Source organism: Protomyctophum parallelum (genome assembly GCF_964188405.1).
Source record: "Protomyctophum parallelum genome assembly, chromosome: 6".
Classification (NCBI taxonomy): Eukaryota; Metazoa; Chordata; class Actinopteri; order Myctophiformes; family Myctophidae; genus Protomyctophum; species Protomyctophum parallelum.
In genome coordinates, this window is record NC_139701.1 from 553577 (window position 1) to 571369 (window position 17793).

The 17793-nt window shown below is 42.6% G+C and overlaps 1 protein-coding gene across 2 annotated transcripts in view; it reads left to right on the forward strand.

Annotated features, from left to right (window-relative positions):
- Window positions 1-17793, forward strand: part of LOC310859644 (dipeptidyl peptidase 9-like) — a 50868-nt gene that overhangs the window by 14930 nt on the left and 18145 nt on the right. For both annotated transcript variants that reach the window (XM_083766302.1, XM_083766301.1), the window contains exons 5-14: window positions 381-554; window positions 6424-6592; window positions 7997-8107; window positions 10398-10526; window positions 10698-10759; window positions 11266-11366; window positions 11761-11938; window positions 13103-13262; window positions 15791-15870; window positions 16997-17167. In XM_083766302.1, the coding sequence (XP_083622428.1) occupies window positions 381-554; window positions 6424-6592; window positions 7997-8107; window positions 10398-10526; window positions 10698-10759; window positions 11266-11366; window positions 11761-11938; window positions 13103-13262; window positions 15791-15870; window positions 16997-17167 (1335 nt within the window). The remainder of the gene's footprint in view (window positions 1-380; window positions 555-6423; window positions 6593-7996; window positions 8108-10397; window positions 10527-10697; window positions 10760-11265; window positions 11367-11760; window positions 11939-13102; window positions 13263-15790; window positions 15871-16996; window positions 17168-17793) is intronic.

A 17793-nucleotide genomic window follows, 5' to 3' on the forward strand; every position in this document is an offset into this window, starting at 1 on the left:
CATGAACACACCACCATGAACACAACACATGCTCTACAGCACCACCATGAACGCACCACCATGAACACAACACATGCTCTACAGCACCACCATGAACGCACCACCATGAACGCAACACATGCTCTACAGCACCGCCATGAACGCCGCACTGGCTTCTTGTAGCACATAGTCCAGAAGATAAATAGTAAAGTCACATAGACCAACAGGTTAGTTGAAAATACTAAAGTACATCAAAATGGAAACTTTGCAAACACAAATGACTTAGAAACAATGTGACTCGGGGCACAGAGGTCACACGGTGCCGTGCTATATGAGCTTGTAGATCTGCTATTTTCCAATAGCTAAAGTATAACATACCCCCCCCCCCCACCCCCCCACAGGCCACCCCCAAGCATGGCGTGTACTCCAGAGAAGAGGAGCTGCTCAGAGAGAGGAAGCGCCTGGGCGTGAGCGGCATCACGTCCTACGACTTCCACGCCGCCAGCGGCCTCTTCCTGTTCCAGGCCAACAGCAGCCTGTTCTACTGCCGCGACCACGAGGACCACGTCTTCACCGTGAGTTCACACACCACGCCGCCTCAGCACTGACCCTTAACCCTAACCCTAACCACGAGGACCACGTCTTCACCGTGAGTTCACACACCACGCCGCCTCATACTGACCACGAGGACCACGTCTTCACCGTGAGTTCACACACCACGTTCACACACGACCACGAGGACCACGTCTTCACCGTGAGTTCACACACCACGCCGCCTCAGCACTGACCCTTAACCCTAACCCTAACCACGAGGACCACGTCTTCACCGTGAGTTCACACACCACGCCTAAGATGAAAAATGTCCGTCGCCTACCTTTTTTTTACTGACAAAAACTAGATTAAAACTAAGCTATGATGACTAAGACTAAATATACTGACAATTTCGTAGACAAATAAAAACTAGACTAAAATGTTAGGAAGGGACTAGTGGACATGAGATCCAGTATGAGCCATTTTACACTTTGTTGCATGCTGAAAATAGCAGATCTACAAGCCCACTTGGCTTGTAGATCTGCTATTTTCAGCTAGTGAAAAAAACGTCATTACGACGGCATCAAGGCCCGCCTAGACACATTTTGTTCGACTAAATCAACTGTTATATGATATTTAGTCGACTAAAACTAGACTAAAGCTAAAACATTCCGGGTGACTAAAATGTGACTGAAACTAAGGGCGCTTTCACACCGGACATGTTTGGTTGGTTTAAAACGAACCATGGTCCACTTACCCCTTTGGTTCGGTTGGTGTGAACGTGCATCCGAACTCTGGTGCGGATCAAAGAAACGAACCATGGTCCGCTAAAGAAGGCCGGACTCGGTTCGCTTCCAAACGAACCACGGTGCGGTTCGTTACTGGTGTGAACGCATTCGGACTTTATAGAGGAATAATAGGCTACAGGACGATAGCCAAAATAGCCGTCGGGCGTCGGCAGTTGTGAGGCTGCATTAATAATTAGTTGTAAAAGCATGTATTTTTTACGGGGATCACTATTGATATGACAGCTGACAGTCTGATTTTAATAGTAGTCGCATATTTCAGATTTCAGATTTTTATTGAAGGGACAGCCCCTTGAGATGCAGCATCTCATTTTCAAGAGGGACCCATAAAAAACAAAATACAGAAAAGCATACTGTACACAAATACACAGAATATGCAGTATACAGATACAAACAGATATACAAATACATACATATATACACAAATAGCTTGCTCACCATCTTCCACCTACACCACCAACCACCACATAATACACAGTGTAGATAGGGTCACAGTGCAGATATCTCAGGGTCATAAATGGTTACAGTCAGGTTAGAAGCATAGACAAGTTGAGTCTAAATGTGAATGTAAGGAGGTCCTGAAGCAACTATATGACGAGATGGATCTAAGATATAGAGGGAGGTTGTTCCAATCGAATGGGGCTTTGTAGGAGAAAGACCTACGCCCAACCACATTGGAGATTTTGGGGATTTTAAAGTAAGGGTATTGTAGATGTCTTAGTGGATAGGATGAGGTAGACTGAGTCAGGTACTGTTTTAAGTAAGCAGGGCACCTAAAATAAATGCATTTATAAGTGAAGAGATACCAGTGTAGTTGCCGTCTTGATTTAGGCTGAAGCCAATTGAGTGATTTGTACATGAGACAGTGGTGGGTATCATATGGGCATCTCAATACAAACCTGCACAGGGAGTTGTATAAAACATTTAAAGGTTTAAGATGAGAGTCAGTCGTGTTCAGATACACAACATCTGCGTAGTCAATAATGGGAAGTATCACTTGAGCAATAATTCTTTTCCTAACATCAAAGGAGAAGCAATTAATAGAACGGTAAAGTGAGCTTAGGCAACCATAGGTTTTTTTAGTAACGTAGTCTATGTGTGGTTTAAAGGTAAGCTCTGGGTCGAGCCACACTCCAAGATATTTAAAGGAGTCAACTTTCTCAAGTTGAGAGCCATTTGAAAAACTAATGCCTATTCCAAGTGTGCTTGCTTGACTGTGTCGTGTGCCAAACACCATGCTGCAGGACTTTCTCATATTCAACAGTAATTTATTATTGTGGAGCCAGTTCTGAACAAGGTTGAAATCGGATTGTAAGGATGATTGAATATGGGTTATGTCAGAGCCAGAATAATATATAACAGTGTCATCAGCATAGAGCTGAACTTGACTGTGTGAGCAAATGTCAGGTAAATCATTAATAAAAATAGAAAAAAGGAGTGGACCCAAGGTGGAACCTTGTGGGACACCTTTACCAATAATAGAATAATCGGATTGGGTACCTTGTGAAACAACATACTGGCGCCTATTATGGAGATAAGCATTAAACCAGAGAATGGCATTTCGCTGTAAGCCAATGGCATGAAGCTTGTCAAGAAGTAAATAATGGTCAACCACATCAAAGGCTTTGGATAAATCTATAAATATTGCTCCAGTAAGGAGGCCTTTACTGGAGGATAGGAGTACGTCATTGGTGAACTTAAGCAAGGCTGTAGTGGTGGAGAAATGTGGTCTGAAACCTGATTGGACTGGGGACAGGATGTTGTGGAGACTCAGATAATGTGAGAGCTGATTATAGATTAGTTTTTCAAATATTTTTGCAGTGGTACAGATAATGGAAATGGGACGATAGTTATTGGGATCAGATGTGTCCCCACTCTTAAAGATGGGGGTTACTTTCGCACATTTCCATATTGATGGAAATGAGGAGGTTGACAGAGAAAGGTAAGGGGATACATGAGAATGTGAGCAGCAAGTTTGATGAATTTGGATTCAAGGCCATCCGGACCAGCCCCACAGCTTTCCTTCAGTTCACAGATGACGCGATGTACATCTACAGGTGTGATTTTTTTAAATGAAAAGGATCCATTGTGTGTATTAATTGTAGGAGGGCCGGCTGTGATATAAGAGTTTGCATCTGGGGTGTTGGCACAGATAGAGGAAAAGTGATTGTTAAGGGCTTGGGAAATATGCAGTGGGTCAGATATTATATCATTATTAATTTTGAGGTGTTTTATGGAGCTTTTATTGTTTTTGTTAAGAAAGTGATTCAATTTATTCCAAAACTGTTTGGGGTTATGGAAGTCATGTCTGAAGCTATTTTTATAGTGATCTGATTGTGCATTCCTTGTTTGAGTTTTGCATTGGTTTCTGAGAAGTCTGTAATTTTCCCAGTCAACAGGATTATTGGATGTGCGGTGTTTGAGCCATGCTTTGTCCCGTTGTTTGAATAGGTTAAGTAGTTGTGGGTTGATCCAGGGTAGACGTCTACCTTTTACTCTGAGTGTTTTGAAGGGTGCATGTCTGTCAATTATACTGGTAACTTCGGAATGGAAGAAGTTTATTAGAAGTATATGTCGAGGCGCACTGCGCACTGCGCAGCGCAAATGTAATGGCAGCGTGGTTCACATGCGCAAAAATAACAGATGTAGCCTACAAGTTGTACAGATGTACAGTACACGGAATGGTATGTACGGTATGGTAAATTTGGAGCGCATCTCTCTCTCTCTCTCAGCGCATGCAAGCAATTATATCTACAGGCCTTTAATGTAGCCTATCTATGCGCGCTCTCCCTCTCTCTCTCTCTCTCTCTCTCTCTCGTAATGACAGCACAGGAAGACGCATGCAGCCTCTGTGCGCACCTGTGCGTAATGTGACTATATATATCGTTAGATTGGAAGACAATACAGTCTTGGCTGACAACACCAATTGAAAGTAGAGTTCCCAAGGATTATGGTGATTTTTTTAATTTTTTTAATTTTTCAAAATCGCATAAAAAAACAACACCACCTCAGCACTGACTGCTGCTGGTCACTTTGATACCACAACACCACCTCAGCACTGACTGCTGCTGGTCACTTCTATAACACAACACCACCTCAGCACTGACTGCTCCTGGTCACTTTGATAACACAACACCACCTCAGCACTGACTGCTGCTGGTCACTTTGATAACACAACACCACCTCAGCACTGACTGCTGCTGGTCACTTCTATAACACAACACCACCTCAGCACTGACTGCTGCTGGTCACTTTGATAACACAACACCACCTCAGCACTGACTGCTGCTGGTCACTTTGATAACACAACACCACCTCAGCACTGACTGCTGCTGGTCACTTTGATAACACAACACCACCTCAGCACTGACTGCTGCTTACTTATTGACAGTAAACTTAATTGGAAACCGCATATAAATAATCTAAGGACAAAATTATCTAAAACCATTGCTATAATGTATAAAGCTAAACCTATTCTAAACCAGAACTCATTATATATGCTGTATTGCTCCCTCGTACTCCCATACATCAATTACTGTGTGGAGGTATGGGGGAACAACTACAAAACAACCATCCAGCCAATATTCCTACTTAAAAAAAAAGCCATAAGAATTGTCACCCAATCTGATTATTACGCACCAACCAACCTATTATTCATTCAACTAAACACCCTAAAACTCAAAGATATAGTAGATCTAAACACCGCAATAACAATGTATAAGGCACACAATCACCTGCTCCCGAGCTGTATCCAAGAGCTGTTCTGGCCTAGAGAGAGTCGCTACAGTCTAAGAGCTGTTCTGGCCTAGAGAGAGAGCCTCTACAACCTAAGAGCTGTTCTGGCCTAGAGAGAGAGCCTCTACAACCTAAGAGCTGTTCTGGCCTAGAGAGAGAGCCTCTACAACCTAAGAGCTGTTCTGGCCTAGAGAGAGAGCCTCTACAACCTAAGAGCTGTTCTGGCCTAGAGAGAGAGCCTCTACAACCTAAGAGCTGTTCTGGCCTAGAGAGAGAGCCTCTACAACCTAAGAGCTGTTCTGGCCTAGAGAGAGAGCCTCTACAACCTAAGAGCTGTTCTGGCCTAGAGAGAGAGCCTCTACAACCTAAGAGCTGTTCTGGCCTAGAGAGAGAGCCGCTACAGTCTAAGAGGCACTTCCATGTTCAAACAAATAAATACTAGAACAAACATCAGAGAGAGGTGCATATGGGTCAGAGGGGTCAAGCTGTGGAATGGATTAGATGATGAACTAAAAAACTGTAGCACATTAAATAAATGTAAAAAATTGTATAGATCAAAAATAGTAGAAACATATAGAACATTGATATGATGTTTTGTTTTCTCGTTTTGTGTTTTGTTTTTGTTTTGTTGTTTTTTTGTTCTTTTTTTGTCTTGTTCCTGTTAACTGTATTGTCCTGTCTGTCTTTGTTTTTGTTTTATGTTATGTTTGTTTGTTTTTGTTGTTTTTTTCTTTTCTCCCTTCTGTTTGCTTTGTTGTACTATTTTACTTATGAAAGCCATTTATCTGTTAGAAGGGTAGGCACTATAAGCTTTGGCTTCAGCCTACACCTTTTTGGTCTGTTTCTTTTGCAAAAAAAAAATGTATTGATTTGATTGATTTGTTATAATGACCAAAACAAATAAAACTCAACTCAACTCAACCTCAGCACTGACTGCTGCTGGTCACTTTGATAACACAACACCACCTCAGCACTGACTGCTGCTGGTCACTTTGATAACACAACACCACCTCGGCACTGACTGCTGCTGGTCACTTTGATAACACAACACCACCTCAGCACTGACTGCTGCTGGTCACTTTGATAACACAACACCACCTCAGCACTGACTGCTGCTGGTCACTTTGATAACACAACACCACCTCAGCACTGACAGACACACTGTTTCTTAACTTTTATATACCTATACTATAAAGTGTGTGTGTGTGTGTGTGTGTGTGTGTGTGTGTGTGTGTGTGTGTGTGTGTGTGTGTGTGTGTGTGTGTGTGTGTGTGTGTGTGTGTGTGTGTGTGTGTGTGTGTGTGTGTGTGTGTGTGTGTGTGTGTGTGTGTGTGTGTGTGTGTGTGTGTGTGTGTGTGTGTGTGTCGTGCAGACTAAACCGATGAACCCAACAGAGATCGACAGCCAGTGTACAGGCGCCCGTATGGACCCCAAGATCTGTCCAGGGGACTCCAACTTCATCTCCTTCATCCACAACAAGGACATCTGGCTGACCAACATCGACACCGGCGAGGAGAAGAGACTGACACACTGCCATAAAGGTCCGTCCGACCTACCCGCCTGTTTCACTATACAGATCGCCCTGTATTCCGCGGACTGCTTTGATTTCGGCGGACTGCTTTGATTTCGGCGGACTGCTTTGATTTTTCGGCGGACTGCTTTGATTTTCGTGGTAAATTCCGCAATCGCGGATTCCTGTGGGGACTAACTATAGTGTGTCACAGGGCAATTTTGACCTGAGATCAGATTCTAAAAATGTCTTCTACATCCTGACAGTTTTCTGAAAAAGCTATGTCTCTATGTCAGTCGTTCTTTGATTTTTCAAAAATAGCAGACCTACAAGCTCGTTTTTCAATAGCTAAAGCATAACACCAAAAGGGGTTCCCACCCAAAATGGGTTAAGTCGTTTACCTGCCGAAATGTCCATAATTCAGTAACCGTCAGTCAACTATTCTGTTCTACTTTATTTTTAGAACAAATTTTAATTGAATAATACTCTACTGTGAGGATGGGGTGTAATATCAATCAGAGAATCGGAATAGCAGGAGCGCTAATGTGTTCGCTGTACCCCACCTTCATTGTGACAAAAAGAGAGCTCTATTTTGGTCAGTCTTAATTCGTACTCTCGCCTGTGGTCATGAAATGTGGGCCATAATGACCGCAAGAACACAATATAAGTGACCTTGAAATACTTTTTTTCAGGATGGTGGCTGGCATCTCCCTTTGGGGATAAGTTGAGAAGCTCATCCATGAGATACTTGGGGGGGTTGATGGGGTTGATGAAGATGAGGTGGTTCAGGAATCCATCTAGTAAGGGGACGTCTCCCCAAGGAGGGTTTCTAGTCCCGTCTGGTTGGGGTCGTGAGGCCACAGGGTAGACATGAGGACCAGGTGGGCTTTTATCTGGGAACGCCTCTGCCTGGAGCTGCTGCATTTGGCTAGGGCTGGGTAATTATCCCATTCTGACCTGAGATCAGATTAAAAAAAATGTCTTCTACATCCTGACAGTTTCCTGAAAAAGCCATGTTTCTATGTCCGTGGTTCTTCGATAAAAAAATAAATAGCAGACCTATAAGCTCGTATCGCGCCACTCGGTGGCGCGCTACGAGCTTGTAGATCTGCTATTTTTCAATAGCTAAAGCATAACATGATGCTAACACCAAAAGGGGTTAGCAAAAGGGGTTAATCTTAATCTTGCTCATGTAGGGCAATTTGATTTGGAATTCCATAGGATCCTACTAAATACACACGCAGGCGTTCGGACACATGGCATCACATTGTCAGCATAATAGAAAGCTTCCATCTGTCTCGTGTTCTTTCCAGTATGGGAAGAGATTTCTCTCAATATGTTTTTGTGAATCCAATACCATAATGCACAAATATTCCATGGGTTTCCATGATTTACAAAAATGTATTTTGACAAAATCTCTTCCCAATTATTCCAGGGCTGGAAAACATAAAGGATGATGGGAAGTCTGCGGGCGTAGCCACCTTCGTCATCCAGGAAGAGTTTGATCGATTCTCAGGCTACTGGTGGTCACCGGTCAACGCTGAAGGTGAATAAGCTTGTTTATGATTATCAATCGATTCTCGAATGTAAAAAAAATATATATATCAATCAAATTATTTATTTATTTATAATTTGTTTGGTTGGTACAGAATTCATTTTTTTTATAAAGAAAGCTGATTGATGTTTTTGTTTGTTTTGTAGTGTAACAAGCGATAATGGAAGTAAATTAATCTGTTTAGTTTAGTTCATTTGAGCGTCACTTGAAACTGAAATTGAAAGTACAAATTGTACAACAATAAATGGAAACTGTTACATGAAGGTGATCAAAGGGAATATCCTACTTACAGTACAACAATACATAATTCATAGTACTCGATGTCGTTATCAGATTAACATAAATACATAATTAATAGTACTCGATGTCGTTATCAGATTCACAATACATAAATCATAGTACTCGATGTCGTTATCAGATTCACAATACATAATTCATAGTACTCGATGTCGTTATCAGATTAACATAAATACATAAATCATAGTACTCGATGTCGTTATCAGATTCACAACACATAATTCATAGTACTCGATGTCGTTATCAGATTCACAACACATAATTCATAGTACTCGATGTCGTTATCAGATTCACAATACATAATTCATAGTACTCGATGTGGTTATCATATTCACAATACATAATTCATAGTACTCGATGTCTTTATCAGATTCACAACACATAATTCATAGTACTCGATGTCGTTATCAGATTCACAATACATAATTCATAGTACTCGATGTCGTTATCAGATTCACAACACATAATTCATAGTACTCGATGTCGTTATCAGATTCACAATACATAATTCATAGTACTCGATGTCGTTATCAGATTAACATAAATACATAAATCATAGTACTCGATGTCGTTATCAGATTAACATAAATACATAAATCATAGTACTCGATGTCGTTATCAGATTCACAACACATAATTCATAGTACTCGATGTCGTTATCAGATTAACATAAATACATAAATCATAGTACTCGATGTCGTTATCAGATTCACAATACATAAATCATAGTACTCGATGTCGTTATCAGATTCACAACACATAATTCATAGTACTCGATGTCGTTATCAGATTTACAACACATAATTCATAGTACTCGATGTGGTTATCATATTCACAATACATAAATCATAGTACTCGATGTCGTTATCAGATTCACAACACATAATTCATAGTACTCGATGTCGTTATCAGATTAACATAAATACATAAATCATAGTACTCGATGTCGTTATCAGATTAACATAAATACATAAATCATAGTACTCGATGTCGTTATCAGATTCACAACACATAATTCATAGTACTAGATGTCGTTATCAAATTCACAACACATAATTCATAGTACTCGATGTCGTTATCAGATTCACAATACATAATTCATAGTACTCGATGTCGTTATCAGATTCACAATACATAAATCATAGTACGGTACTCGGATGTCGTTATCAGATTCACAATACATAAATCATAGTACTCGATGTCGTTATCAGATTCACAATACATAATTCATAGTACTCGATGTCGTTATCAGATTAACATAAATACATAAATCATAGTACTCGATGTCGTTATCAGATTCACAATACATAATTCATAGTACTCGATGTCGTTATCAGATTAACATAAATACATAAATCATAGTACTCGATGTCGTTATCAGATTAACATAAATACATAAATCATAGTACTCGATGTCGTTATCAGATTAACATAAATACATAAATCATAGTACTCGATGTCGTTATCAGATTAACATAAATACATAAATCATAGTACTCGATGTCGTTATCAGATTAACATAAATACATAATTCATAGTACTCGATGTCGTTATCAGATTAACATAAATACATAATTCATAGTACTCGATGTCGTTATCAGATTAACATAAATACATAAATCATAGTACTCGATGTCGTTATCAGATTAACATAAATACATAAATCATAGTACTCGATGTCGTTATCAGATTAACATAAATACATAATTCATAGTACTCGATGTCGTTATCAGATTAACATAAATACATAATTCATAGTACTCGATGTCGTTATCAGATTAACATAAATACATAATTCATAGTACTCGATGTCGTTATCAGATTAACATAAATACATAATTCATAGTACTCGATGTCGTTATCAGATTCACAACACATAATTCATAGTACTCGATGTCAAGACCCTTTGATGTGTTCACCGTGTGTCTCAGATTCTGACGGAGGTAAGACCCTTTACCCTTTGATGTGTCACCTTGTGTCTCAGACCCTGACGGAGGTAAGACCCTGCAGATCCTGTATGAAGAGGTGGACGAAACCGAGGTGGAGATCATCCACGTCCCCTCGCCCATCCTGGAGGAACGCAAGACCGACGTCTACAGATACCCTCGCACAGGTACACAACTACACACACACGCACGCACACACACACGGCATCAGTACATTGTTATTCTTGTTTCTACACAATCTATTGGCATTCATCCCAAATCGTATGTACAGTAACATTATGAAACAATGAGGATTCTTTTGGCTTGTAATAACTTTGGCCTATTCTTTTCTCTTCCAGGCAGCAAGAATCCAGACATTACCCTCAAACTGGTGGAGGTTAAAACAGACCCTCAAGGCAACGTGAGAAGAAATGTTTTGTATTTCGTAGATGCACAGTTGGTGCAAAACAGCAGCCGCTGTTTAAATGCTAAATGGTTTTAGGGAATATTTTTGCTCTAAAAGGAAATGGTTTTGTTAAAAGGATAAAATACACGGAAATAATAATAAATGGCGTATTAATGGCTTAATTTTCATGAACCCCAGGGGCGCTTTACATTAAAAAAAATATATATAGAAAGAAAGAAAAAACTTACAAACAAACCAAATGACTAACTATTGCTGACTATTGCTGTATTGTTGTATTGTTCTTTCTGCTTTGGCAATGTAAACGTATGTTTTCTCATGCCAATAAAGCCCTTTGAATTGACTAACAACTGGTTGCCATATGCCTGAGAGAATGGGTAGTCTTTTCAAGACAAGCCTTAACAGAATCCAGAGTGGGGTCATTGGGAGAGAGAGCTCCACAGGGTGGGGGGCTACAGTAAACTGCAGCCTTAGTTTGAAACCTGTTTCGTTTCCTCCCTCAGATTGTGAGCACTCAGGACAAGGAGCTGCTCGCCCCCTTCACCACCCTGTTCCCGGGGACAGAGTACATCTCCAGAGCTGGATGGACACAAGACGGGAAATAGTGAGTCTCTCTTAACCCCCTTCAACCTGGCCTACCTATTTTGGTCAGGTCGTCATAGGCGGAAATGGTGTCAAACAACATCTTCCTTCAAGATGTAAGCAGCGCCCTGGGCGCTCAAGTGTCTACATGTGCTTGTAGATCTGCTAACTTTTTTTAATAGCCAAAGTATAAAATAATGGTTAAAGTTGTTCAAACTTGTGACACAGTCTTGCTGGATTTAATGGGTTAATATAACTGGACAGTTCTCCTGTTCTGACGTGTCTCCATGTCTCCATGTCCTCCTGTCCTGACGTGTCTCCATGTCCTCCTGTCCTGACGTGTCTCCATGTCCTCCTGTCCTGACGTGTCTCCATGTCCTCCTGTCCTAACGTGTCCCCTGTCTCCATGTCCTCAGTGCCTGGGCCACGCTGATGGACAGACCCCAGCAGCGTCTGCAGACCGTCCTGCTGCCCGCGGCGCTCTTCGTCCCCGTGGGTGAAGACGAGGCCAGCAGAAGGTCTCGCCTGGAGGCTCTGCCCCAGGGCGTCCAACCCTTCATCGTCTACGAGGAGACCTCCGACATCTGGATCAACGTGAGTCAACTTACACGCTCTGTGTGTGTGTGTGTGGGGTGGGGGGGGGGGGGGGGGACTTCAAATCAATAGCTTATGATTGAACATTTGCCTCGATTATGATTAATAAATTATTTTTCATGACTGTCACTGTCATGACATTTTGGAAATGGAAAAAGAAGAAACATTTTCCAGTCCTGGTACTGGAAGTTATCTTGTGTGACGTGTCCCGAACAAAATATTTGGCTATTGATTTAAATAAAATACAAAATTGATGAAAAAACATAACATTACTCAAAATATGTAATGGGCTGCGTGATTGCAGCCTTAAAAAAGAACGGATCTACAAGCTTCACAACGTGCTGCAGCGTGATACATAGTTAGCTTTTTAGATCTGTTCCTTTGTCATGTGACGGCAACGTGTGCAGTGCAACCTACTCTTCAGAGCAACATGTGAATCGTTTGTGATGATGAAGCATAAGCAATCAGAGCAACATGTGAATCGTTTGTGATGATGAAGCATAAGCAATCAGAGCAACATGTGAATCGTTTGTGATGATGAAGCATAAGCAATCAGAGCAACATGTGAATCGTTTGTGATGATGAAGCATAAGCAATCAGAGCAACATGTGAATCGTTTGTGATGAAGAAGCATAAGCAATCAGAGCAACATGTGAATCGTTTGTGATGATGAAGCATAAGCATAAGCAATTGAACTCGTAGTTATACTACCGGTATATGAGTTTCCACAAACGTGGACAAAATATGTTCTTTTAATAATTTGTGTCTTACAAATGTGGGCGGCTGTGGCTCAGGAGGTAGAGCAGGTCGTCCAATGATCCCTGGGTCGGCGGTTCGAATCCCGGCTCCTCCTCCTGTCCACATGTCGAAGTGTCCTTGGGCAAGACACTGAACCCTGCATTGCCTCCAATGAGTCGGTCGGTGTGAGCTCGCCACCATCGGTGTGTGAATGTGGGAAGTGAGGACGCTGGCGTCGACTGTTGGCCGCTTCACCTCCCAATGTATGAATGAATGAACCATTGTAAAGCGCTTTGAGCACTTGGAAAAGCGCTACAAAAATGCAATTCATTATTATGAAATGAAAAACGTAAAGACTGGCTAAAGCCAGAAGGAGACCCGAATGGAGCGTAACTAGTGTTTCTCCACATTTCCAAACGTCTGCAGGTTCATGACATCTTCCATACGTTCGTCCAAACCAGTGAAGACGAGTTCACCTTCATCCATGTGAACGAGTCCAAGACTGGATTCAGCCACCTGTATAAAGTCACCTCCCAGTTACAACAAGGCAGCCACACCTGGACGCCCGCGTACACACACACCGAAGGTAACGCAACGCAACGCAACGCAATACACACACACACACACACACACACACACCTGGACCCCCGCGTACACACACACCGAAGGTAACGCAACGCAACGCAACGCAATACACACACACACACACACACACACACACCTGGACGCCCGCGTACACACACACCGAAGGTAACACAATACACACACACACACACCGAAGGTAACACAACGCAACACACACACACATACACACACACCTGGACCCCGGCGTACACACACACCGAAGGTAACACAATACACACACACACACACCGAAGGTAACACAACGCAACACACACACACATACACACACACCTGGACCCCGGCGTACACACACACCGAAGGTAACGCAACGCAATACACACACACACACACACACACACACACACACACACACACACACACACACACACACACACACACACCGAAGGTAAAGCAACGCAACACACACACACACATACACACACACCTGGACCCCCGCGTACACACACACCGAAGGTAACGCAACGCAATACACACACACACATACACACACACACACACACACCGAAGGTAACGCAACGCAATACACACACACATACACACACACCTGGACCCCCGCGTACACACACACCGAAGGTAACACAACGCAATACACACACACACATACACACACACACACCGAAGGTAACACAACGCAATACACACACACACATACACACACACACACACACACCGAAGGTAACGCAACGCAATACACACACACACACACACACACACCGAAGGTAACGCAACGCAACACACACACACATACACACACACCTGGACCCCCGCGTACACACACACCGAAGGTAACACAACGCAATACACACACATACACACACACCGAAGGTAACGCAACGCAATACACACACACACACACACACACACACACACACATACACACACACACCGAAGGTAACACAACGCAATACACACACACACATACACACACACACCGAAGGTAACGCAACGCAATACATACACACATACACACACACACACACACACACACACACCTGGACCCCCGCGTACACACACACCGAAGGTAACACAACGCAATACACACACACATACACACACACCGAAGGTAACACAACGCAACACACACACACACACACACACACCGAAGGTAACACAACGCAACACACATACACACACACCGAAGGTAACACAACGCAATACACACACACACATACACACACATACACACACACACACACACACCGAAGGTAACACAACGCAATACACACACACACACACATACACACACACACATGCTGAAAACGCTTTAATCCATTTTGGACTGAGGTCGATTAAGCTTCTAAATCCTAAACAAAATTCTTCTATGTCAGTGGTGCTCAACCTTTTTCATGTCAAGGACCCCCAGAATGATCTCTATTGGGCCACGGACCCCCATCTGAAAATATGTTAAAAATGTTCGCTCTGGCCCAGGCCGTAGCGTAACGGTCTGGGCACCGGACTGGTAATCCAGTCGCAGTGTGCCGCGGGTTCGACTCCCGGACCCGACACGGCCTTTACTGCATGTCATCCCCCCATCTCTCTCCCGTTTCCTGTCAGCCTACTGTCTGTCCCTTCAAAAAATCAATAAAAGGCGTAAGCCGCAAAAATAATATCTTAAAAAAAAAAAAAAAAAAAATGTTCGCTCTGAAATATATATTCAATGATCTGCGCCACATTTTAACAGGTCTTTCAAAAGTAGCAGACCTACAAGCTCGTAGCACGCCACTGCGCGCTACGAGCTTGTAGATCTGCTATTTTTCAATAGCTAAATTATAACATAATGTTTAAAACACCAAAAGGGGTTCCCGCTCAAAATGCGATAATGAAAGTTTAAAGTTCAGTCGCCATGACCGATTTCAGTTATTTGGATTCCATGGAAGCCATCATGTGAAAGCATGATGTCATCATGATGTCATCATGATGTCATCATGAAGCCATCACGTCTTCTGTGAAAGCATGAAGCCATCATGAAGCCATCATGTGAAAGCATGATGTCATCATGATGTCATCATGATGTCATCATGAAGCCATCACGTCTTCTGTGTCATCATGATGTCATCATGATGTCATCATGAAGCCATCACGTCTTCTGTGAAAGCATGAAGCCATCATGTGAAAGCATGATGTCATCATGAAGCCATCATGATGTCATCATGATGTCATCATGTCTTCTGTGAAAGCATGTTGTGCAGCGAGAGCCTGTATTTGATGTACAGGACTGCTCAGTTTTTAATCTAATTCAAGATGAACTTAATCATCACGCTAAAATATGCATCTGAAAACATTACGGGGTAGAAATAAGCCACATGGCAGTAAACTGGCAGAGGGTTGGACGACTGTCTGACTTGTAAACAAACAAACTCCATGCGTGGTGCATGTAGCAGAGCCACCGTCCCATTGCCTGAAGGGACGCGCTCTGATTGATCAAAGAGATCCGCATAATACAAATATGACTGCTTGTCTTCTCATCAGATGACTTCAAGTGTCCAATCAAAGAGGAGCTGACACTCACCATGGGAGAGTGGGAGGTCCTGGCCAATCACGGTGCAAAGGTAACATGAAAAGGTGCTCAAACAAACAAACACACACACACACACACACACGTGTGTGTGTGTGTGTGTGTGTGTGTGTGTTTGTTTGTGTGTTTGTGTTTGTTTGTGTTTGTTTTTTAATCCTCCTGGCAGCGATGGTTGAACGATGTTAATACACGCTATGGACATGATGTACACCAGGGGGGGGTCCAAGCTATAAATGGCATTAAATGGGGGTCAGTAGCCTCTGCATGTCAAACTGGGGGTCCTTTTCAAATGGGGTCTTTTGCCCTGATCATTAATTTCAGGGCAAGACCTCGACCTTGCGCGTGCCGACTACTGGGCCCACAGCCTGGTACCGTAGTCAAATTATGGCCCTTGAGGAAAATTAATTGGGGAACCCTGATGTACACGGCTCAAAATGCCTTCTCTGTGGACACAGAACCCACTGCTATCACAGGGACTCTCTTCTTAAAGGACAACTTTAGTTTTTTTCAACCAAGGTTCATGTTTTAGGTTGTTATTAGAGAAACTAAAAGGTGAGTGTTAATTTTCTTTCATTTGCTGCTTTCTTTCGTTTTGGGGATTTTAGCAGTTTTTGACAGGGGGGCGGGGGCATTCGAGCATGGGGCTAAATATGTATTTTTTTACAAAATATTATGGCGATTATTATTTTTATTATTTACTATAGTCCTAATAAACCCCAAGAAATTACATCTGGCCACAGAAGATCACAGGATCTATTGAATGTGACAAACTGACATATTGAGTCTATACACACAGTATAAGCCTTCCCCCAGTAGGTTACCTTCACATTCAGTAGATCCTGTGATCTTCTGTGGCCAGATGTAATTCCCTGGGGTTTATTAGGACTATAGTGAATAATAAATAAATAAATCACCATCATATTTGGTAAAAAAATACATATTTAGCCCCATGCTCGAATGCCCCCGCCCCCCTGTCAAAAAGAGCTAAAATCCCTAAAACAAAAGAAAGCAGCAAATGAAAGAAAATTAACACTCACTTTTTAGTTTCTCTAATAACAACCTAAAACATGAACCTTGGTTGAAAAAAACTAAAGTTGTCCTTTAAAGTATGGCTTGTATTGAGTGAACGACGTAAGTCTTTTTGTCTCGCGTCTCTGCAGCGCTCGACCACGCCGCGCATCTGGGTGGACGAGAGGGCGGAGCTGGTGTACTTCCAGGGCACCAAGGACACGCCCCTGGAGCACCACCTGTACGTGGTGAGCTACGCCTCCCCGCGGGAGATCGTCAGGCTCACCAAGCCCGGCTTCTCCCACTGCGTCTCCGTGAGCCAGGTAAACCAACATGTCACATGTCTCCCCCCTGCTCCGCTCCCTCCACTGGCTCCCGGTCGCTGCCCGCACAGAATACAAAACTCTGATGCTGGCATTCAAAGCAACCAAAGGTATGGCTCCCCCATATCTTGCAAGTATGATCGAACCCTACAAACCCTCCCGCGCACTCAGATCAGCCAACGCAGGGAAGCTGGAAGTACCCTCACTAAAAACGACGGGACAACAACGCTCCACACGTCCCAAACTCTTCTCCCTTCTGGCTCCAAAACTGTGGAATGCACTTCCCATTGCAGTCAGAACTGCAGCATCACTCCCAATCTTCCGCCGTAGCCTGAAAACCCACCTTTTCAGACTCCATCATGGCCCATAGCACTTACCCTACCCCCTTAGATAGCATTTCTGTAGACGTAGATAGCATTTGATACAGACTTATAGCATGTTATGTAGACGGCACTATAATTGCATTGGATGTAGTCATAGCACATCATAGTACATAAGTATAGCATAGTAGTATAGATGTATAGTTTATATGTATAGTTTCATCATATAGATATTCCACTGTTACTTTCTTAGCTTACGCATGTTTCATGATAAATGTTTTTATGTGATGTATTCCCATGCTTTTT